This window comes from Pongo abelii, chromosome 6 (genome assembly GCF_028885655.2).
Source record: "Pongo abelii isolate AG06213 chromosome 6, NHGRI_mPonAbe1-v2.0_pri, whole genome shotgun sequence".
In the NCBI taxonomy this organism is placed as follows: Eukaryota; Metazoa; Chordata; class Mammalia; order Primates; family Hominidae; genus Pongo; species Pongo abelii.
The window spans coordinates 101,818,165-101,842,880 of NC_071991.2; the positions used below are offsets into that span (position 1 = coordinate 101,818,165).

General features: G+C 41.6%; 2 protein-coding genes across 32 annotated transcripts in view; one reads left to right on the forward strand and one right to left on the reverse strand.

Annotated features, from left to right (window-relative positions):
• Window positions 1-5,725, forward strand: part of KMT2E (lysine methyltransferase 2E (inactive)) — a 102,685-nt gene extending 96,960 nt beyond the window's left edge. For 9 of the 10 annotated variants that reach the window (XM_002818325.6, XM_054560591.2, XM_054560593.2 and 6 more), the window contains 5 exons: window positions 512-798; window positions 1,913-2,001; window positions 2,110-2,235; window positions 2,405-2,502; window positions 3,452-5,725. In XM_002818325.6, the coding sequence (XP_002818371.3) occupies window positions 512-798; window positions 1,913-2,001; window positions 2,110-2,235; window positions 2,405-2,502; window positions 3,452-4,957 (2,106 nt within the window). In that variant the 3' untranslated portion in view covers window positions 4,958-5,725. The remainder of the gene's footprint in view (window positions 1-511; window positions 799-1,912; window positions 2,002-2,109; window positions 2,236-2,404; window positions 2,503-3,451) is intronic. The other variant, XM_054560595.2, reaches the window with a different exon arrangement.
• Window positions 5,295-24,716, reverse strand: part of SRPK2 (SRSF protein kinase 2) — a 292,913-nt gene continuing 273,491 nt past the window's right edge. For 4 of the 22 annotated variants that reach the window (XM_054560598.2, XM_024250260.3, XM_024250261.3 and 1 more), the window contains 4 exons: window positions 20,402-20,471; window positions 19,657-19,749; window positions 19,191-19,283; window positions 7,961-9,612 (listed from right to left, as the gene is read on the reverse strand). In XM_054560598.2, the coding sequence (XP_054416573.1) occupies window positions 9,428-9,612; window positions 19,191-19,283; window positions 19,657-19,749; window positions 20,402-20,471 (441 nt within the window). In that variant the 3' untranslated portion in view covers window positions 7,961-9,427. Of the gene's footprint in view, window positions 7,103-7,960; window positions 9,613-19,190; window positions 19,284-19,656; window positions 19,750-20,401; window positions 20,472-24,716 lie in introns of those variants that run through there. The other 18 variants (XM_054560600.2, XM_024250263.3, XM_063725763.1 and 15 more) reach the window with 9 other exon arrangements.

The following is a 24,716-nucleotide window of genomic DNA, read 5'->3' on the forward strand; positions in this document are numbered from 1 at the left end:
GATAATTAGAATGCCTTATTTCAAAAGAAACTATAGCACTTATTTTGTTAGTAGGCTTATTGCTTTGCAAGTCCAAGAATTTTCGTGATGTGTGCTTTTAATTTTTATAACAGAGTCCAGTTGGCAACTTTGTGGGAAGCAATGTAGTATAGTGGAAAGAGCACGGGCTTTCAAGTAAGACCTAGGTTCGAATCCCGGCTCCAACACTCACCAGCTGTGTGACCTTGAGTGAGTGAGTTACTCAATTTCCTCATCTATAAAATGGGGATGATAATATACCTATTTCATAGGGTTGTTGTGAGGATAAATGAGATAATGTATGTAAATCATCTAAGTACAATGCCTGGAATATAGTAGGCATTTGATAATTGTTAATTATTTGTTCAGAATCAATTAAAATAATTTTCCTAATGTAAATATAGTAATTCTCTTTAGACAAAAAAGAATGCATTGGTTCTGACATAAAAAACAAGAATAAAAGATTTGCTTTTTCTTATCTTTCTTGCTTAAGGTTTCTCTATTAGAATACCGTAAGAGACAACGTGAAGCTAGGAAAAGTGGCTCTAAGACAGAGAACTTTCCACTCATTAGTGTATCACCCCATGCAAGTGGAAGCTTGAGCACCAATGGTGATGGCTGTGCCAGCAGTAATGAGAATGGGGAGCAGGTGGAACACACTGCTAGCCTACCTTTACCAACACCAGCTACAGTTTATAATGCCACTTCTGAAGAAACTAGCAATAACTGCCCTGTTAAGGATGCTACTGCCAGTGAGAAGAATGAACCAGAAGTTCAATGGTAAGCCCATTCTGAAGTATGCTACTCTGGAAAAAACAAGCTTTTGTTCAAGTATTCTTCCTATTTGTTGTTCTCCCAAGGCTAAGCTAATAGCGCTTTGTGGTCACAATTTTAAAAGATTCTCTCTGCTAATAGGATTTTAAGCCAGCTGTGTATGGCCTGTGTTGTTAAATGTCGATTGTATTTATTCCTTGGTAATTTATTCATACTTTACACACAAATATCCTCTCCAAAGAATTTTTATCAGAGTCAACAATTCTGCAGACTTCCTTTATAACTCCTACCAGTTACCTTGAAAGAACAACCAGGGTTAGTGCTTCTTCAGAAGGAATAGGAGCAGCTGCATATAGGATGGATCTTGGCAAATGGCAGGCAGCCACACTCACTTTGCTCCTTGGTCCCCTTTCCACCTGAAAGCATGCAATCCTGATAGCAGTTTGTTAGGGGCATGTTTTGGTACCTTTGGTAACCTGAAGTGACATTCTCAATGTCAATATATTATCTTCAACTCCTTGCCTTCTTTTCACCAATAAATTGCTGGAGACAAAGGAATTGAGTCCTTCAAATAAGGATAATAATCTCAGTTCTGGGAGCAGTCAGCAAAATAAGAGAAGATTAACTTTTTTTTTCTTTTTTTTTGTTTTGAGTTGGAGTCTTGCTCTGTTGCCCAGTCTGGAGTGCAGTGGCGTGATCTCGGCTCACTGCAAGCTCCACCTCCCGGGTTCAAGCGATTCTCCTGCCTCAGCTTCCCGACTGCAAGCTCCACCTCCCGGGTTCAAGCGATTCTCCTGCCTCAGCTTCCCGAGTAGCGCCCGCCACCATGCCTGGCTAAATTTTTTTTGTATTTTTAGTACAGACGGGGTTTCACCATGCTGGCCAGGCTGGTCTCAGACTCCTGACCTTGTAATCTGCCCACCTTGGCCTCCCAAAGTGCTGGGATTACAGGTGTGAGCCACTGTGCCCTGCCAAAATTAACTATTTTCAAAGGTTAACACCAAAGTATTTTCCCAGTAGATCAAAAGCCTTGGTCTGACAGTATATGTTGACTATGAAGCAACAATGTAACTAGCAGTAGTTTCTTTCAATAGAGGATAATGTGATTTTTCTTTGAAAGGACTGCCTCAACTTCAGTGGAACAAGTCAGAGAAAGGAGTTATCAGAGAGCTTTACTTCTCAGTGATCACCGAAAAGATAAAGACAGTGGTAAGTGAGCTTGTTCCTTCACCAGAAAGTGGAGTCAGTTAATCACTCTGCATCCTCGTTCTTTGCAGCTCTAATGTTCTCTTTGGGTCTGCTCTGCTTCATCTCTAGGGGGAGAATCACCATGTGTCTCATGTTCACCGAGTCATGTTCAGTCTTCACCTTCATCTCATTCAAATCACATACCCCAGTTGCAAGCTAAGGGCCCAGTCCCTTCTTTCAGTGAACTGATGGAAGGTCAGTAAGCAGATGACCAATAATGTTATTCTTTAACACATTTTAAAATCAGACAAGAGAGCCTTTATAAAAAGTTGGTTTGGATAGTAGAATGTATGTTGCTTTGTGGTGTTAAAACAGTGTTTATTGTATAATTTTATACTTACTATAGGTTTCTTCTGCTTTATAGACCCTGATCCTGAAAATCCAGAACCCACAACTACAAATGAATGTCCATCCCCAGATACGTCTCAAAATACTTGTAAAAGTCCTTCAAAAATGAGCAAGGTAATAACATTGACCTTTCGATGGGTTCCAAAGGACTTTAGGTTGAGTGCAGAAAAGCTGATGTTTCTAATATGCAGTGTTTTTCTGCTGTATCAAGTATCAATTTGTGACTTCTGGACACTTTTCCTGTCAGAAATACTCAATTGTGTGTACTGCTTTGTTCTTCTTACTGAACATGTGATGGATAACTCTGACCAAGCATTCAAGTTTTCTAAGCACACTTCAACAGCTTACATTTTCTTCAAATGTTCCACCTCTATTCTAGTGGTGTCTAGGAAATTCATAGCCTTGTCATGAAATTCTTAACCAGCCAATTATCTAAAAACAAAAGGTCATTTTATCATTTAAAAGGAATGACATCTTCATCCTGGTTCATGAAGATGTAATAATCTAGTATGGCATGTAAATCATTGGAAACTAAAGACAAGGAATCTGAGATCTATCTTTTTTTGATGATTGACATTTAAACAGTCTTATACTTGGTTTATTTTTATCTGAACAGTGTACAAGGAAAATGAAAAGGTATTAAAAGTCAAAATGGTTTGAGGGAGCAAGTTCATTTACCCAAATCAATTTATCCTTAGGTTGGGTATAGAAATTTCAGTTATAAAATTGAAACTTGCTATTGGAGTTCTTTCAGAGTAAGGCTCAAAAACAGGTTTCATTGCCTAGGGGTAAAAAGGCAGAGTAAAGTTAAAGAAAATTATTTCCTCAACTTGTCTTCAATAAAAATTAACCCAGAGAATTCACTTTAAGCTCACTCTCAGAACTTTTTGGAACAACTGAAAAATATTGGCCTTTTAACATCCCAAGCCTCCATAATTGACGTATCCGGGACGTTATTTCCTGCCGCCCATTAATATTTAGGTAGTATTAAATACCAACAAGAATAAACCTCAAGGTACACAAAATGTTCTTTAAATGTATATAATTTGTTTTCTCTTCATAGCCTGGTTCACCTGGATCTGTAATTCCTGCTCAAGCACACGGGAAAATATTCACAAAACCAGATCCCCAATGGGACTCCACAGTTAGTGCATCCGAAGCTGAAAACGGTGTTCACCTAAAAACAGAGCTCCAACAAAAACAGCTATCAAATACCAACCAAGCACTTTCAAAGAATCATCCTCCTCAGACACATGTTCGTAATTCATCTGAGCAACTTTCACAAAAGCTGCCTTCTGCACCAACAAAGTTGCACTGTCCTCCATCACCTCACCTAGAAAATCCTCCAAAGTCATCCACGCCTCACACACCTGTACAGCATGGTTATCTTTCACCAAAGCCTCCTTCACAGCAGTTAGGATCTCCCTACAGGCCTCATCATTCACAGTCACCTCAAGTTGGAACACCTCAGCGAGAGCCTCAAAGAAACTTTTATCCAGCAGCACAGAACCTTCAAGCCAATACTCAGCAGGCAACTTCTGGAACATTATTTACACAGACACCCTCAGGACAATCTTCAGCAACATACAGTCAGTTTAACCAACAAAGTCTGAACAGCACGGCACCACCCCCTCCACCTCCTCCACCTCCTTCGTCTTACTATCAAAACCAGCAGCCCTCTGCAAACTTTCAGAATTATAATCAGCTCAAAGGTAGTCTTTCTCAACAAACTGTGTTTACATCAGGACCAAATCAAGCACTTCCTGGCACCACAAGCCAGCAAACAGTTCCAGGACACCACGTGACTCCAGGGCATTTTTTGCCCTCTCAGAACCCTACCATTCACCATCAAACTGCTGCTGCCGTAGTCCCCCCTCCTCCACCACCACCACCTGCTCCAGGACCGCACCTTGTACAACAGCCGAATTCCCATCAGCAACACTCTGTAGCACATGTAGTAGGGCCTGTTCATGCGGTCACCCCTGGGTCGCATATTCATTCTCAAACTGCTGGACACCACTTACCCCCACCCCCACCCCCTCCCGGTCCTGCCCCTCATCACCATCCACCACCCCATCCTTCCACAGGACTCCAAGGTCTACAAGCACAACACCAGCATGTTGTAAATTCAGCACCCCCACCACCCCCTCCGCCGCCACCTTCCAGTGTTTTGGCTTCTGGGCATCATACCACATCAGCTCAAGCCTTACACCACCCACCTCATCAAGGACCTCCACTTTTTCCTTCAAGTGCTCATCCAGCTGTACCACCGTATCCCTCACAAGCTACACATCATACCACTTTGGGACCGGGACCCCAGCACCAGCCTTCTGGAACAGGGCCACATTGTCCATTACCTGTCACAGGTCCTCATCTCCAGCCCCAAGGACCAAACAGTATTCCAACACCTACTGCTTCAGGGTTCTGTCCTCATCCTGGCTCTGTGGCCCTGCCACATGGGGTTCAAGGACCTCAGCAGGCATCTCCAGTGCCTGGACAGATTCCAATTCACAGAGCACAGGTGCCACCAACATTTCAAAACAATTACCATGGGTCAGGGTGGCATTAAAATGGACTCCAAAAACATTTTTTTAAATGTTCTGTAAGATAAACTGTATATTTCATATGTACCTGTTAAGGTACTTTTTAAAGCTTGTACATGAACCTTTGTATAAAAAACACCAGTGCTCTTTCGTTGTATTTTTCTCATTTTTGCTTTTTAAAATTCCTTTTAAAAATGTGCTGTTAAGCCAGTATTAGGTATCTTTATTTTGTAAATGAACATTCCAGCTGTTTTTTTCTGGCAGATCTGATGCTGATTTGATGCTGTATGATCTTTAAATTTTATTTTTGCAGTTAAATTCATTTAGTGAATGTTCTATTATTTTATACATACACATTAAGTACTCAGCTAAGTAATGGCACTATGAGGATTTTTTTTTTTTCTTTCCTGTCAGCAGCAGTTCTGTGAATGCATCTTAGGTATAAAAATGCAATACAGATTTTTATATTTTGGTGTGGACATGGCTCATTTTGTTTTACGAGTTATTTGCAAGCAAAATGTAATTTAATGTATAGATGATTTCTAATGTCTCCTGACAAACTGTAAATACTGCATTTCTTTTGCGTATATAATTGCTTACAGCTTTTCTCATTTGATATATAGCATTGTACATATGACAAGTCAAGTCTTTTGCAAAACTGTGTGATCTTTGTGAAAGTAGTACAGTATATGACCTTTAATTTCTTTTTTATTTTAAATATACTGTCACATTGAAGCACTGGTTGGGCATTTTAATTCATGTTAATAAATCACAATTATGTCAGTTTTACCAAATTGTCCTATACAACTTCTAAGATCGGGATCTGTGTGTTTCTACAGAAGTTCTAGTTTTCAAATATGGACTGTAAGGAGCCTTCAATTTTCTTTAGCGACTACTACCTCAGCAACAGGAGGCAGCAAGGGGCTGTTCCTGTGGTGGTTTCTGTTTGTTTGCATTTTTGCAGGAGCTATAGGAAACTACTGAAATGATTGTGCTGGGTAAATTAAGGATCTGGCATCATACAAAATGAAGCCAGACCACTAATGCATTACAGTAGTTCTTGAATACAAGGTACAACAACTGTTTGAAAATATGGGTAGTTTGCCCAAAACAGGAAAATTTGTCTTGGGTGTACAAAACTAAAGAAAAAAGGCATTATTCCTAGCTGTCTCAGTGAAATGAATACGGCCTCTTAAGTGAACGTTTTTATTGCTAAAATATAATATGCTAGTTATTAATCTTCGAAAAATTTAAAAATTTCCCAGCCTTTGTCTTCTACCTCTGAGGAGGATTCAGTAAGTACATCCAATAATAATGATACTGTTTATCAACACATTTTTCATCATCCAATTACCTGACATAATTTGGCACAGGATACAAATTCTGTGCATCAGAAAAACACTAAAATGACTGACCTCATTCAGTCATGTTTTTACACTTTGAATTTCTATTATTTCCTTTTGAAAATTAGCTGATGATGGTACATTAACGCAGCTCACTTAGGGCTCAATCCTAATCACAGCTTCAAATTTTAGAAGAACATAGGCGAAGTTTGCCATCCTCAATTTGTCCAACAAAATTCTATTTATGGTATTAAAGAAACATTTGTCTAAGAAATGCTTTTACATCATCATCTATCCTGATAGTTTCAAACAGAATAAAGGTAACTAGCGTGTAAAACAAAAATATTCTTCTTAAAAGGTCTGTCCTTCTAAGCATTTTAAATTCTTCACTGGCTTGAAATGTGCCTACTACAGAAATACGCATACAGAAGCTTTTGTGTGAACTGCAGAATCTTATGCATTTTGATTCCTTGATGAAGTATATACTCTAAAATACGGTCTTCTACCAAAATTTCATTCAAGTTATTTAAAAGGGGGAGAAAAAAGGACAATTTAGGAAATAACCTGAACTACGGATACAAGCTGAAGTTCTCTACTCCGATGGGAAGTTTCCGTACTTTATCCTGGTAACTAGTTATGTATGGTCCAGGTATGAGAAGAAGCAAGTTAGTAAATCAGTTTTCACCTAAGTGAAGATCTTATATCCACCTTTTCTCTGCCTTTGGGCAGTTCTGTCGTCTGCCAATTTCTAGACAGCCAGCTCCTGTGTCTGCTATAAACACATATGTGATCCACTGCTTGTCATTTTCCATGAAGATTTCACATGGACTACAGAAAGGAAAAGATAGGACATTCAACTGAAGTCAGAGAGCTGGTTATAATGTTTAGCATAACCAGTGGTTCTCATTTAGTTTTTGTGCATTCTTTATCAACAAGCCGCCAAGAATCTGATAAAGCCGTATTATGCCTAATACAAACGTATATTCCTTCTAGAACAACTGTTTATTATAAACTAGTTAGGCTGTTTTATCATAAGGGACACACCTGTAAAAATTCATAATCTAGTTTATTTTCCAACATAAGCAAAAACTGCATTAGACAAATTTCATTCAAGTATACTATCACCCTGATAAAAATCCTTTTACACTTAGGGAAGATATAAATTGTGCTCTATGGTTCTTGTAAGGATGTTTCTTATAGAAATCACGGATAGTATCACCAGTCTACAGCCACTATCTATCACAGAATTTACATGGAAACCTACAGCCTCATTATAAAAACTTAGCATGCAAATTTCATAAAGCAATGAAGGAATGATCCATTCTACCTCACAGTGGTAATGTGATATAATGGTAATTACTAAGAGGGTTATGTGTCTTGTTTCCTAACAGCAAATGCTGTTTTGTTTTAAATTTGCAATGATCAAACAAATGCAGTATGTTTTTGATGAACCATGGATGAAAAGGGATCATTGATATTCTAGAGAATCAATCTATACTGTAGCTTTTCTCCTAAATCCCTTCTGCCCTTAAAAAACAATAAATGATTTCCTTATAATAAGCCTTAATGCATGTTCTACAACTACATCTGCTGCAACAGGAATGCTGGTATTTAGTTTTAGTGACACTACTCCGATAGCAAATGTTCATTGATTCTATCATTTATAGGGCAATGACCAAGGCAATGTCTGGAAAAAAAAAAACCAAAACACTTTAATTTTTAAGACAACTGCAAGCACCTCAAACAATGGATTATTGTTACAACACTTGTTAGCTTTTCACAATCTAGTTATTGCAAAGGCATATGGATAAATGTTAATGGACAAAGTCAAAAACGAGGCACCTTAATGAATGTAAAATTTAAAATAAAAAGACATTCAATCCACTGACTTCTAAAAGAGGCTAAATATACCTCTATATATTACATTCTAAAATTGTATTGCCTACTATGGTTTTGTATCCTGGAGTCTACAATTAATTTTAAGGAAATGCATAAACAAAACTGTGTGCAACCTGCAAAGGGAAAATCATTTTCTCAACTTCGTTTCATGGAAAGACAATGAAAAAGCTAGTAAAATTTGTTGTAGCCACACGTAAAGCTACCTATGGAATGAATGTGATCACTGTTATCTTCGAGCTGTGAGAAGTATTCTGCCCACTGCACTGCAAATTGTATATACCATACCTTGTGTTCTAGACAAGCATGATCATGCTTTTCCAAAAATATATGTATTTTTTCATTCCACACAATTAACACGTTTCTCCAATTTAATCTATGTAGAGCTTAACTTACAGCGCCCAGAGGAGGTGACATGACATGGTACTGAGCCATCACATTTTTAAAGGGAAATTGCTCTTCTTCTTTAAAAGTACTTTTAAAAATATGCAAAATTACAAATGGGACTGCTAAATTATAATGCATATTTTAGAATGAGAAGCATATCTTTTCTTCCTTTAAAGTGCCATATAGAGAATGACATCTTACAACCCAGAGCCACTTTGTTTAAAATCCAATGTGAAAAGACTGTTATGGAATGAAAAGTTTGCACAACTCCTTGGAGCAGTTAAAGTCCGCTACATGCAACATAGGCTACAAAGCACTCAAGACTTGGTAGCTTTTCTGAAATTTGAGTCCCCCTCCCATATTTAATGGAAAGTAACATTTACAGGTGCATTTACATACACTATAATACAGGAATGATGTCCCTTTGCCAGAAGATAAAATTGTACATTTCCTTGCTATTTCTTGGTTCCAACTTGATAATTTCTTAAGATTGTAAATTATATAGTACTCAGCTAAAATATTTCTTCATAAATAGTTACAAAACCTGCCAAAACACAAAGGGGAAAGTATTTTTCATTCAAAAAAATGACATTTGAATGTCACACAACACAAGAAACAATGCTTAGAGACATGTTATTGTTTCCAGAAGAAAATGGTCAGTAAACTACTTAGCTGAAGACAAAAGACTACCCTTCCCCAGGATCACAGTGCACAAAAAGCAAAATGTCAAACAACAGTACCTCAAAGCAAAATAAAGGTCTGAGGATGAAGCCAGCTCACTTGTAATCCTGTTAAAGAATGAGAGTCACCGTTTAGGTCCAATGTACTGGGAACATTTGCTAGCTCAGAATGCAATATTGGTAGAATTTGCTAAGAATTCAACCAAGGATGCCGAAGGCATTCGCCAGCTGAGGCTCGTTTTTCTGGAACCATTTCTAACATCGGGATCAGGAAATCTGTAAACTGTGCAGCATCTTCATGGGGCCAGCCATACTTTTCCACAAGTACATCAAAGAGGCTCCAGGGCTTCAGCTTGGTGATGTGTCGCAGTTCTCCTACAGGGGAAAAAATAGGCCAATGTCAAGAAAGCTCCAAATTTGCATTCCCCATTGTTGGTCCAGTCAGGTTCTTTTCAATGAAGCGGACAACCACCTGCTCAACACTTGTACAGCAACAACAAAGAACACCAGCTTTTCCCCACTAAGCAATAATGATTACATGTACATATGACCAAGGCATATTTCAAGTAAGCCTGGTGGATCTAAATAGAGGTTAATTAATAGCTCATTCACATTAGTTCTAAGTTTCTTTAAGTAAGTGGAGTGGGCTCAGTTTGCCCAGAGTGTTTTCTTTTCCAAAGGCTGAAGCAAGCCACTCTCATTTCAACCTGGGATCTTTCGTAAAATTTGCAAACTTGAGGCCAACCCAAATCAAACACCATTCACGTCTACGCATTTGTTGTAAGATCTAAGATCCTAGGACATTAATTTGTAAACCTTGAAGTTATACTTCACAAACTGTGCTAGCTGCAGTATGAAAAGTGTGGGTTACAGGCAGCTTTGGTTGACATAACAGAATGACTAACAAGCTAGTAAATGGCCTACGAGCTGTAATAGTCATTTTATAAGAGGAAAAAAGGTTATTTTTAAGTCAAAACTGCAAAAAAGGACTGAGGGCAGTGGCTCACCCCTGCAATCCTAGCCGTTTGGGAGGCTGAGGCAGGAGGATCCCTTGAGCCCATGAGTTTCAGACCAGCCTGGGTAACATAGACCAGACCCTGTCTCTACTTAAAAAGAAAAAAAGTAGCTGGGCATGGTGGTACATCCCAGCTACTCAGGAGGCTGAGGCAGGAGCATTGCTTGAATCCAGGAGGTCAAGGCTGCAGTGAGTCAAGGTCATGCCACTGCACTCCATCCTGGGAGAGAGCGAGCGAAACCCTGTCTCCCCATAACCCTTTTCAAAAAGGCAATAAACTGTCAAAAGCTCCAGATAATTTCACTGTGAATAACTCGTTTTCTCTGCCTGTTTGAAGTTTTCACAGGACACCCCACCCCTGCCCATAGACCTCCTTAGGTGCCCCTCAGTGCACCCTGAGCAGCTTCTGCAGAGGAAACACTCCCCTGTGCCCACACCTCAGAGCAGCCAGGTCTCGGTAGGGAGAGAGAGGCATTCAAGCACCTGCAGAGCACACTTCATGCAAGGGCTGACTTCTCTCCCCTTTCAACTGCTATAATTTAAACAAGATAAATTTTTTTCATGAGATGCATCAACAGATAATCAGTGCTCTGCTCACAAAGGTGTTCTCAGGAGGCTTGTTCTGTTTCACCCATTTATTCAAGTCAATTTGGAAAAGCCCTCCCGTTTAAAAAACATAATGAAAAGAAAAGAACATTACAGAAAAGTATAAGAACAAAAGGGGAAGTAGCCTACAATCCTACCCACAACTGCTTTTCTTTTGTGTCTATTGTGAAGAGTGTTCTTACACACTAGTATGTCTACAAAGTTGAAATCATGCTGGGCACAGGGTTCTGTATAAAGAATCTTTTAAGAGGGCTGCTTGCTAAAGGGGCTGGGATGTAAAATAAGCTTCTGTTTCCAATAAGAGGACTGGAGATAGAGTAAAGCATCGCATCCAGACTAGACATCAGGTCTGTGTTGATGAAGAAATGAACCTGTAATATTAGAGGCGGGAAGGGATCTCCTGTTGAAGGAAACACAGTCTCCATAAAAACAAAGTCTGAGCAGAGACTGCAGGTTTATCCCTCTAAGCCTGAAATTCCGGCTCTAGGAATCCAGCCCAAGGAGATAAACCCTGGTTGCACCACCCCAAATTCATGCCTAATACATGCTGGCACAAAATTATATGTACTCGCAAAATGACGAAGAGCCAATAATAGTAAAATGGTGGTTAAAAGAAAACCAAGGTAGATTCACTTAATAGTATTTAATATTACTTAACAACATGGGAGAAGATCATGGTACAACATTAGGCAATGGAAGAACAGTCAAACTATGTCCTACAGATAATCACAAGATTATTAAAATGTTCATTAAGATGGAAATCAAGTGAATCAAAACACCAGCTTTTGTTAGTAGGTTATTTCAATTTCCACATTTTCTGTAATATGACTATATTGATTTAGACTGTTGATCTCACCACAGCAACAGTTAAGGCAAACTAAGAAAGCTCACACATGACTAAACCAAGTTCTCTGGGAAGGGGAGCGAACTTTTATGACATTATTCTATCTCAGAAAAAATACTCTCCAGGTTTGCAAATAAAGGTAAACTACAGAGAAACACTGTGTGCTGAGAATAGTAAAGGAACCTATTTCTGAGGGGCCAGGTGTTAAACTAAGATCCATCAACAAGGCATCTTTTAAGTACAATCTTCCATGAAAAGATAAACTTTACCACTATAAATGCTTAACAGCTGCATAGTAACAGTGAGCAAAACAATATAATACTGAAAGGCCATGAGAAACTATTCATCCATAACTAGGCATACTATAAACTGGTAAAGATATTTGCAAGGAGCAGCATAAAATATCTAACTACTTTTAACAAGGTAAAGACTGTGCAAAGAAGCAGTCTATCAACAACAGTATATGCAGGAGAGTCCTAAACACCTACAGTCCTGAGCACAGAGCAGCGCTGCAATATAACAAAACACTGAACCGCCTCTAAAAAACAAAAATGTGTGGACTTTTTTTGTGGAAAAACTTTATAATGCAAAGGAAAATCAACTCATCCAGATGCTATAATGATTATGTGTACAAACCCTTAAGCTCAGTATAAGAAGTAACCTTGCCCTGGAAATAGTTGATAAAGTTACTTAAACACAAAGCCCAAGCCCCCAACTCTGTATCTATTGCTAGCAGACACAACAAGAGTGGGCTCACTGAATGAGTGAGCGTCTCGAGTCCATGAGCCAGCTCCAGCCCTGCAGATGATGCCCAAGAAATGTAGCCACCTCCATCACTTAGAATGATAATTAAGAATAAGAGGGGAAAGCATATTTTAAAAACACATTTTCACCATTTGCTCTTACTATAAAAGTAGCACCCCAACAAGTTAAAGAAATGTCATCAGCCGGGCGCGGTGGCTCATGACTGTAATCCCAGCACTTTGGGAGGCCAAGGCAGGAAGATCACCTGAGGTCAGGAGTTCGAGACCAACCTGGCCAACATGGTGAAACCCGATCTCTAATAAACACAAAAATTAGCCAGGCATGGTGGTGCATGCCTGTAATCCCAGCTACTCGGGAGGCTGAGGCACAAGAATTGTTTGAACCCAGGAGGCGGAGGTTGCAATGAGCCGAGATAGCACCACTGCAGTCCAGCCTAGGCAACAGAGTGAGACTCTGTCTCAAAAAAAGGAAAAAAGAAAATATATGAAGATGTAAAAAAAAAAAAAGAGAAAATATATGAAGATGTGTTTCACTGAAACAAGTTTTGCAAATAACTAGACAACTGTGACAATTTTAATTTCTTAAAGCTCCATTTCTAGCCTGTCCTCCTTAAAGAATGTGGAATATCACTTCACCCTTCCTGTGACTATCAGCTGTCAATCTCAGTATCAACTCACACACACACAGGCAAACATGAGCCTGGCGGCCAATTGTGCTGTTCCCCAAGAGCCCCTCAGGCTTCTGAATTTGCTCTGAGAAACAGCTTGAAAGAGCCAAGGAAAAACAACAGGAAGCAGGCTCTGAGGAAGGGTCCCTTCCTGCAGAGTAAAGGCTTTGTGACAGCAACTGTACTGGCCAGTCCTGGACTTGCAGAGTCCTTCTAAGGAAACAGGGAAGTTCTATTACACTTCTCTTGAATCTTAAAGTGGTTTGTGAAGGAAAATACATTATTTTATCCATGAAATTGTCATATTCCAGAATTAAATAAAGAAGCCCATGAGGTTCCACACTACATGTGGGAGGACTCTAAAGGCAAATCCTGGACTATATTTACATGGACACTGGTAATTACAAAGCAAACCATGATATAAAACTGATGAGCATCAATTGTGTACACGTAGAAAGTAAACCTACCAAGAAATACCAATACAAAGCAAGAGACAATGAAGAGATTTGAATGAATTCTTACACAAGCAGACAACCACATGTAAGTAAATATTGGAGTTTAAAATGTGTATAAACCCTACCTCACATCCCATACAAAAATCAACTCAAAATAGGTCATACGCCTCAGAGCTAAAACTAAACAATTCCTAGAAAAGTAAATCTTCATGACCTTGAAATAGGCAATGATTTATTAGATGTGACATCAAAAGCACAAATTGTAAAATGTATATAAATTGGACTTCATCAAAATTTAAAAATTTATACTTAAACTTTCACTCGTGTATTCAAGAGAAACGGAAACATCTGCCCACACAAATGTGTACATTAATGATCACAGTGGCATCATTCATAACAGCCAAAAAGTGGGGGAAAACCAAACGCCCATCATCTGATGGAGGGATAAACAAGAGAAGTGGCAGTGACAACGCCCAGCCTGTGTAGATGTCAAATGCCCACGAAAGAGCTTTGTTTGCTCTTTACAGCATCAAAAGAATCTGTTGCTTTTTAGGTATTCAGGAGATAATTTTAAAACACTGTGACAAGTTCAGCTCAGACACTAAATATTAAAAATACAGAATACAGTATCTCTTTTTAAAACTCAGCTCCCGGGTTTTAGCCCTCAGTTCTCAACATTTCTCTTGATGTACCTGACTCAGGGAAACGTGGATTTTATGCTGCTGCACGGAAGCTTCTTGCTTTTGAAATTTTCAATTGTATTTAAGGTCTGTAGTCTGACACACACACATACACACACTATCACTCTTTTATCCCAACGCACTCAATGCTCTCATCTAGAGACCAGTTTTTTTTTTAAAGTAAACTGTCTCATTTGATAATCCCATTATCCACGCAGCAATTTTTACTAAAATATGCCTGCTGAATGGTCAGAAAAATTCCTGGTGACCAGCCCAGTGAGGTCTGCTCCTGGCTGCACTGTTTTTCCTACCATGATGTGAGGGCTGGAAAGCTTCTGGGGACCACCCACTTCTTGAAGACAGGACAGGGAAAAAATTCATGGATGTGCTGATTTCTATTGGCCCACCTATCAACACACTAGTTTCTTAATGCTTTTTGGTGGCTCATGTCCAGCAAATTAACCTTAAGAGGGTGAGAGCTGTAATTGCATTCCCTGACGAAAAATACAGCTCAATTTTTAACTTTCTGGCCAAGGAATGATTCAAACTAGTAATGATCATGACTTCTTGAATTATACACAAGAAGAGGAGACAGAAGAGCTGCATTTGATGTTCAACTTCAACACACAGACCCCACTCTTCTCTGGCCACGTGGCAGGGATGAAAATCTGCTTCTGACCCGGAGGAGAAAGAGCGGGAAAACCTCCCGGGAAGGCACTCTCCATCAGTAACTGCTTTCAAAAGTGATACGGCATATCAACAGCTGTTTTAAATTTTGTTCTTTATCAGTTCTAGCACAAAGTATTTTAGGTATTTTAGGAAAAAAAATTAAATGGATACTTTTAAGATTCCATTATTTCCCAAATTATGGAAATTATGGAATTTCCCCCATATTACTTACAGGAACATGCCAAAACACATCTTTCACGCAGCAAGCCATTCCCCTCATCCTAAGAGACACGGTGAAATATATTTCCATGACGGGCCCTCATTCCTCGTAATGTTATCCTGTGACTTCTGTAAAAACCCTAAATCCCTTCTGATCTCTACTGCCATTAGAAATAATCATCAGGAAAGAACTGAAGTCCCAATTCCCAGTCATTTCAGGGGATTTCTCACCTAGTCACAAACGGTCTCTTATATCCAAAAAAAGGAAAAAAGAACTCTAGGTACCACAGTAACACCAAGTCAAAATATTTTTGGTCTCTCATTAAGAAGGATGCCAAATGCATTTTAACTCTGCAGGTTACCTTCAAATAAGCTGCTCAAAAAGAACTCGATCACACAAGTCCTAAGTATATGTGGTGATGATGGCGGTAACCTGGAGACACACATCCACAAGCTGTCTCAAGGAGCAAGGTTGCTGACAGAAAGGCCCACGTGGAAGCTGCCTTCCAGCCATTTATGGCTACACGCAGTCTGCTCTCGCTAAAACGAACCATCACAGGAGTGACAGCCCAAGAGCAGATGCCTGCACCAGCTCCACGCCTGCAGGCCGCTGACAGGCCCCGCCTTCCAACAACTCAGTGACTTCACTTGATCATTCAAGGCCTCTCTTTCTGTCCCCTTCCTTCCTGCTGTGCACAGTATGGAGTCCTCGATCCCCTCAACAGACAGACGATTAACAAAGACAAATAAATGCACAGCCAGGCGCAGTGGCTCACACCTGTAATCCCAGCAATTGGGAGGCCGAGGTGGGCGGATCACCTTAGGTCAGGAGTTCGAGACCAGCCTGGCCAACATGGTGAAAAACTGTCTCTACTAAAAATACAAAAATTAGCCGGGCGTGGTGGCAGGTGCCTGTAATCCCGCCTACTTGTGAAGTTGAGGCAGGAGAATCACTTGAAGCCGGGAGGCGGAGGTTGCAATGAGCCAAGATTGTGCCGGTGCACTCCAGCCTGGGCGAAAGAGTGAGACTCCATCTCAAAAAAAAAAAAGAAAAAAAAAAAAAAAGACAAATGCAGAGGCAGGTCACTCTAAGTGGCTCTTTGTTGATGAGGAAAGGTTCCAATTAAAGGAATAATTTCTGAGTGGCTTTGCTTCTTGCTTTTGAAATTTTCAATTGTATTTAAGGTCTGTAGTCTGCCAGATGACCACAGTGGAAAATCAGGGGCTCACAAACCATGGTGCCCAAGCAGGTACTGTGCCCCATGTCTCTCAGGTCTCTCCTTCCCCTCTAGAGCATCATAAGTCAATCATGCTCTCTCTTTCCATAACAGACCAGGCCCACCTCCCTTCTTACCCACAGCTGGGGGCTCACAGCAAGTCATCTACCAGCCACGGCCCTCCAGGGACCAGGCCATCTCCCCCACCAGCTCTGGAAACATTGTGAAATGTGGGAGGAGGGGCCTGCCTTCAATAAAAAACACAATTCCCCAAGCCATACTGAATCCCAGGCCACAATAATTCATAGCTTTTTCCTTGTTTTTTTTTTTTTTTTTTTTTTTGAGACAGAGTCCCACTCTGCTGCCCAGGCTGGAGTACAGTGGCGTGATCCCGACTCATTGCAACCTCCGCCTCCCAGGTTCAAGCAATTCTCCTGCCTCACCCTCCCGAGTAGCTGGGATTACAGGCACCCGCCACCACACCCAGCAAATTTCTATATTTTAGTAGAGAAGGGGTTTCGCCATGTTGGCCGGGCTGGTCTAGAACTTGTGACCTCAAGCAATCCACCCACCTCAGCCTCTGCATGAGCCACCATGCCCAGCCCAATTATTTTCAAATAACATTTTCTGTAAGTTTCCCAGGGAAACTCAGCCTCTTCTCTCAGTAATACTGCTGTATAGAAGTTCATAAGCTTCCAGTGTTTTCCTGTTCATAGCTTTGCTTTAGCAATAATAACAGCTATGGTTGTGCCCAGTGCTATAAAGGTATCCTCTTATACTTTCTTGTAACAGCAAACCTGAAAGAACCCCTGTTGACAGATGAGGAAACTTAAGTTCACAGATTACCTGATGTGCCATTCTCACAGCAGGTTTAAGCCCCAGCTCCATTACTAAACACAGTTTAACAGCAAAGCCATTTTCCTGCCCTTGACCCACTTGGGCCTGTGCTTGCGAGTCTCCAGGTGGGGAGGGGAACTCTGTGTCTGGCTAACATGGCCCAGACTCAGAGACCAGATTTTCAGAACCAAAAATAATTACTGATTGTCTGATAAATGTTTTTTCGTGACAATACCTGTGATAAGTCTTAAAGGTAATGAGGAAAATAATTACATCTAATTGTATATTTCACAAATTGCCTTCACCAGGTGATCCTATAAAATCTGAGAGGTGTAGTCAATTTGCCCAGAGTAAGTGCAGCAGGAAACCACCATCTTTAGTAGAGTCAGTTCTCAAGTCTTGTGCGCTTAATAGGAAAATGTAATTTAAAGGAAAATATAAGGACTGGTTAGCCAAACCTCACCAAAGTGAGTAATAAAGATTACTACTCCACAAAAATTCCTTATCTCATAGGAAAATAAAAAATCAATTTGAGGCCAGGCATGGTGGCTCACACCTCTCTAATCCCAGCACTTTGGGAGGCCAAGGTGGGTGGATCACCTAAGGTCAGGAGTTTGAAAACAGCCTAGCCAACATGGTAAAACCCTATCTCTAATAACAATACAAAAACTTAGCTGGACATGGTGGCAGGCACCTGTAATCCTGGCTACTTGGGAAGCTGAGGCAGCAGAATCGCTTGAACCCACGGGGGTGGAGGTTGCAGTGAGCTGAGATTGCGCCACTGCACTCCAGCCTGGACAACAAGAGTGAAACTCCATCTCAAAAAAAAAAAAAAAAAAAAAAAAAAAATCAATGTGGTTCTCCAAATTTAGCTAAGTAAGGTAGACAGAGCATCTGGGACTTTCAGAAATTTCTAAATGTCCATGTCCTACTCACATCAACTTTAAAAGTTCTTTCTTAAGGGCTGTCACATCCAAAAAAAATCTAACCTGAAAAATATGAAGGACCAACTACACTCATCACAAAAAAGTATAGCAGGCTGGGCGCAGTGGCTCATGCCTGTAATCCCAGTACTTTGGAAGGCTAAGGCAGGTGGATCACTTGAAGTCAGGACTTTGAGACCAGCCCGGCCAACATGGTGAAATCCCATCTCTACTAAAAATACAAAAAACTTAGCCAGACATGGTGGCACGCCTGTAATCCCAGCTACTTGGGAGGCTGTGGCAGGAGAATTGCTTGAACCTGGGAGGCACAGGTTGCAGTGAGCTAAGATTGCACCACTGCACTCCAGCCTGGGCAACAGAGCAAGACTCCATCTCAAAAAAAAAAAAAAAAAAAAGAATATAGCACTTAAGAGCAGTTCTTTTAAAAATATTCCTGGGGCTCTTGGGTGTTTCTATAAATTACTAACTGGGGACTATACTGGGCAAATAAACAGCTGGAAGATCGTTAAGAACTATAACATGAAAATAATCACCTTAATACAGTGTGACATAACACAATGGGAACGTAGGATGTGATTTTTAAGAATGTGAGGTACGCAGCATTTCACAGGCCTACACCCACTACAGAAATAACCCAGGCAGACCAAAAGCAATGTCCCTGGACGTTCCCTAAGTCCAGTCTCTAGGCCACGCCTGTTCTACTACAGAGAGTCCATGAAATGGAAAGATAAGTCTAGCTGGCTTTTAACAACTACCTAAACTCCTTTTTATAAATATATGAATATACAGATTGGTAACTTGGAGTAAGAAAAGAGAGAAGCGGAGGAGAAAAAAATGCTGTTAGGAAGTCTGTTCTCTTACAAAATTCTTACTCCAGGTATCAGATGGGTCAGGTTTATTTCTTGAGAGCTTTCTTCGGAAGAATTCCCCAGTTGTGAAACTCCAGATCTTTCTCCACTGCCCAATCACGAACGCACAATTTCTCCTTTTGGGAGAAGACTATGCTGAAAATTAGTGTTGCATAAATACCGTTACCTTTTCTGGTGAAAAACTCCTTGGAGTATTTCCCCAACATAGCGTATTTTCGAGGGACTTTCCCCAGCAGTTCAATGATCAATGCTATGTGATCTGCATTGGGAAACATTGCCAGCAAAACAGAAACACACGACAGTTTAATCAGTACACTGCATGCAGACACTACCACCGCCCGCGCAGACAGAAACAGAGCGCAACTTGAATGACCAAAAGTACAGGCCTTCCTCGCGTTGCTGGATTCAGGATCCAGAGCTGGAGGGCACAGGAGAGGGGCTGGTGAACAGGGTGACCGCAGCACAGGGCTAAACGTGGTCTTCCCTGACAATTTTTCTATCAGCATAGGAATTCTGCTGGGTTGCGTTTCGAATTTAGGAGAAATGCCTTTGTCACCATTAATGCTAAAATCAGCAGCTGCTCTTCAGTTTCTGTCTGCATCGTGGCGCTTTTCAAAAAGAAGAGGTACTACCTCTGCGATTGAAGAATTCCCGAGAATATTTTCCAGATAGAGCAAAGTGCCTTGGAATACTGCCTAGCAGCTCTATGATGTGGGCTATGTGGTCTATGGAGGAGAGAAAAAAAGGATATGGGAATGGGAGGGGCAAAGGGAAGGATGGGATAAAAGAAGAGGGAAAAATTGAAATTAGTAAAAAATCAGAAATAGATTCAAATCAACAGTGTCTGCAGCACATTCATGCAGAGGCTTGTGGGAACGGCAGGCCTCAGGCACCACCTGGAGCAGTAACAGTGACTGAGGCCAGCTCACCCCAGGCCACCCCAGCATCGCAAGCAAATAAGCATGGAGATGGTCAGGTTTACAGATGGAATTCAAGCCAGAATTCCTGGGTTTTCAACTCAGCTCCCAAACAGGACAGAGAAATGGGCAGCACATCAATGGTCGAAAGGACCACATAGAGGCTTCAGGTCTGCATCGTCTGTCTTCTCTCAGCCAGCTGGGTTCCTGCCTTGTGCAAGGCCAGGAAAAGCCGCTGGTGTAGGGCCCCTGAGGGCTCGCTGGAGTGCTGCCTGTGCCAGGCAGGCTCTGCCCATTCACTGAGACTGAGGGGGCGTCAAACTCAAAGGAAAAGCATCTGAATTTGGTGTTTGAAAACCAAAAACATGGCTCTATTTCAGTACAAAAATACAGTACACTACAGAAGTTCAGGGCTGGCAGGAGACCTAGACCGAGGTGTTCAGCAGGCACCAATACTCACCTTCGTCTCTGGAATAGTCTTCCCCAGAATGTGGTTCAAACAAATAATCTCCCGTTGCCAGCTCAAATGCCTAGGATACAACAGACGACATGCTAAGCACTTCAGAGACTGGCCCCCAAGTCAACAGCTTTTTCTCCTTATAGAAGAGACCGCCACTTTAGGAAGATCTGAATCAAACAAAATAGCCTCCTGAAAGTGCTCAATACTAATTTTTTTCTTTCTTCCACATTCAAAGAAGTTTCACAAGTATTTTTACATTTCTAAGGAAAGATTTAAGAGCTATGTATTCTCTTCATTTTGCAGGAAGCAAAACCAAAACGTCAGTGAGTCAGCCGCACCTGTGTGCAGGCCTGGCCAGAGCACAGTATGCACTCTATAAATGGTAGAACGAGAGTTCAACTCAGGACTCTACAAGGCCCGTCTGACTCCAGCACCTGCCTCAACCACTATAATAGCCTTGGCCTCTGTATAGCAGACACTGCTGCGTCCTTTAGGCAAAGACCTTCATGTTTTAGGAACCAAGGACTATTTTCAGCATCTCATCAACTATTTTCATCATCATTTCATTCATTTCTGATTCAACCAAAGGAAAACCTGGAAACAAAAAAGACCCTCTTTGTCCCCAGGGCCAGAGGAAGCAGATGGTCTTGCAGACCCTTTTGTGGATGTCACGGAGCACTGGCTTCCTGGGTGGCCACTGGCTGTCCCTCAGCATGCCAGCATGTAGGGAAGGCCATTTGTTCCCATTTCCCTTGCTCACAAAAAAAACCCCTCAAAAACAGGAGTTTAAGCTAGTAACAATATACAAAAATGGCAACTGCTACTGCTCTGCTGATCAAAGAGTATGTTTTAAAAGAGAAAAAAAGAATAAGCTAAATCCTATTTCTGGTTTTTCTCATAGCTGCTTCTATTCTGAATGGATCTTGCTGTCCCAAAAGGTGCTCAGAGGCCCAATCACTGATGGTGTGGATCTGTGACTGCCCTCCCCACTCCTGCCCCAAGGAGCCAATACTGGGGAAACTTCACTGCATCAACCTACCTTCTTTTTCTTTCAATGACCACACAGTGCTGGAAAGGCACCTTTAAGGGAAGGCTCACCTGCCTGGGTGAGGGGCCACCTCTCCTAGCACTGTCTTTAACAAACCAAGAGTGGGTACAGACAGCCCAGGACCACATCTTTTCACCTTTCTTTAAAAAAGACTGCATGTGAATCAGTTGAAAGAAGGAAGGATGGTGACAAGATGGCTGCCAGCTGCCTGTGCGATAAGCATTAATTTATGAACTCAGGATCCCTGCCCTGAACCTGGCATAGGTCTGAGCAGGACACGGACATGTCACATCTCAGCATGGTGAGCTGGTGGTCCCAGCACTGTGGATGCACGAAGGCACCAGCAGAAAACCCAGGAAAGCCCTCATGTAGGGCCTCTCCTTTCCACTCAATAAACAAAAAAGACAGCTGGGCCAATCCCAGATGAGGGCAGGCAAACCTCCTAACTGGCCCCAAATCCACGTGGAACAACTAGATTACACACTCAATGGCCAGGAGAGTCCCTCTAGCCTGGGAAACAATCAATTCAGTATCTTACAAGCTAAGAGAAAAATGTGAAAACTCTAATGGGACAACGAGGACTTGAAAAGCCTGGATCAAGTTCCAAGCTGCTTTTCGACCCCTGCCTTGAGCCCTATGCTAACTCTTTTAATTAATTTTCAAAACGACTTCAATCTGGTTGCATATATTTCTTTTTCTTTCATATTTTTTAGAGATGGGACCTCGCTATGTTGTCCAGGCTGGATTCAACCTCTTGGGCTCCAGTGATCCTCTCTCAGCCTCCAGAGAAGCTGGGACTACAGGCGCACTACACTGCTCCCAGCTTTGTACATATTTCTTACTGCCAAAATATGTCAGCTACGTATTCTTTCAAAAAAATGATCATTTTGATTAGCACCCACATATTCCCAAGAAAACATGTATAGAAGCCAATCAATGAAATAATTTTTTTTTTTTTTGAGACGGAGTCTCGCTCTGTCGCCCAGGCTGGAGTGCAGTGGTGCAATCAATCTCAGCTCACTGCAAGCTCACACCATTCTCCTTGCCTCAGCCTCCTGAGTAGCTGGGACTACAGGCGCCCGCCACCACGCCCAGCTAATTTTTTGTATTTTTAGTAGAGACGGGGTTTCACCGTGTTAGCCTGACCTCGTGATCCGCCTGCCTTGGCCTCCCAAAGTGCTGGGATTACAGGCGTGAGCCACCAAGCCCGGCGAAATAATTTTTTTTTTTTAAAGGAAGAAGGAAGATGGAGGCTGTAATGCTACCCATTTTTGATTCTTTGGAGAGTGACAAAATTCTCTTAACAATACAACATGTACAACAGGGCAAATGCACATTACAATGAAAAAACTCTGCCTTCAACTCAGTTACTCCCAGGATAACCTTCTATTGCCCAGGCCGAGTGCAGTGGCACAATCTTGGCTCACTACAACCTCTGCCTCCTGGGTTCAAGTGATTCTCCTGCCTCAGCCACCTGAGTAGCTGGGACTACAGGCACGTGCCACCACGCCCAGCTAATTTTTCTATTTTCAGTAGAGATGGGGTTTTGCCATGCTGGCCAGTCTGGTCTCAAACTCCTGGCCTCAAGTGATCTGCCTGCCTTGGCCTCCCAAAGTGCTGGGATTATAGGTGTGCATCACCCCACTGGGCCCAAGTATAACCTTTATTATTATTTTTAATACCTGGGAACTCTGGATTCTTCTCTACTTGGCCCAATCCCCTCAAAGGGCTTTTCCCTGGACCTACTTGTTTCTGGATTCTTGGGAGACCAAGTGCCTCTCTCCTAAAACATTCTCCTATGCCGAAGTATCCCGATTCTGAACAAATAAGATCACCTATTTGTTCTGTAATGTGACCAGCGCCGAAGAAGTCTGGTGAAGTTTGTTGGAATGGCTTTTCTTGTTTCTATGGCACTGACCAGGACTCACCATGGAGTTCATAAAAAGTCCTATCAGAGACTCTAATACATAAATGCAGAGAAACCAATGCTTCAGCCACAAAGAAGTTTCAGATTATATGTACTTACACCTGGAAGGTGTAAAGCTCAAAAAAAAGTAAAACTCAAGAAAAGTCCAAACCCAACATACCCTTGCTGTGGCCCCTCATTCTGTTGTGCTTCTCCAGCTGCAGAGCTTAAAGCTTTCCTCCCTGACAACAGCCAATGGCTACCACCCGCCAGCTCTCATTCCCAGCAGAGTCTCTGTGAGATCTCATGCTATTTATAAAACTCAAAGACAGCTGGGCACAGTGTCACATCCCTGTAATCCCAGCACTATGGGAGACCAGGGCAGGTGGATCACTTGAGCTCAGGAGATCGAGACCAGCCTAGACAACATGACAAACTCCATCTCTACAAAAAATACAAAATTAGCCAGGCGTGGTGGCATGTGCCTGTAGTCCCAGCTACACCAGAGGCTGAGGTGGGAGGATCACCTGAGCTTGGGAAGTGGAGTGTGCAGTGAACCATAGTCCTGCCACTGCACTTCAGCTTGGGGAACAGAGCAAGACCTTGTCTCCAAACAAACAAACAAACAAAACCCTCAAAGACTATAGGCTTTACCGCCAAGAACCATCTGTGGCCTTATGACAGCTTGGTATTATGAGGTCAAATTTAATATATTAAATGTACTATTTTTACATTACAACAGAACGATGAAGTAAGAAACACTGCCTCATTGCTCCTAGGTTCTCTAGGAAGAACAAAAGAAACCTCTAAAGCCATGACTTTTTGGGGGTGGGGCAAGCAGTGAATGAGGGCCTGCCCCTTTCCAAAAAAAAAAAAAAAACTCCCTTATGACAACCAACTGAAAAAGCAAACCTCATAAGCCGTCCTGACAGCACTGAGGGAGCTTATGCTTAATTCTTGGGAAAGGGGCAGGTGAGAAGACAGAAAGGCTTTTCCTTGGGAACCTGTTATTGATATTTATGCCACTGTTCACAGCAATAGCATTTCAAGAAGTAAACAGGACAGGGAAATTGTATGGAGGGACAAATGTTCATCTAATGGAAGGCAGAGCAGATAACCTGGTATAAAATTGTGCTGAAAGCTCCATTATCCCACTACATCCGTTACTGCGTCCTATTTTTCTGGTTATATCACCAAACTTAATACCTCAAATTAGAAGCACAGCATTTCAGAGTTCAAAGAGTACTTAGCGCCTAATTCAGGGCAGCCCTGCTGCTGGTGGCCATTGTGGCTTAACCTCCCCACATCCTGAAATGGCCTCTGCTCCCCGACTCCCACTCAGTGTCTCCGCAGCTCCCGTT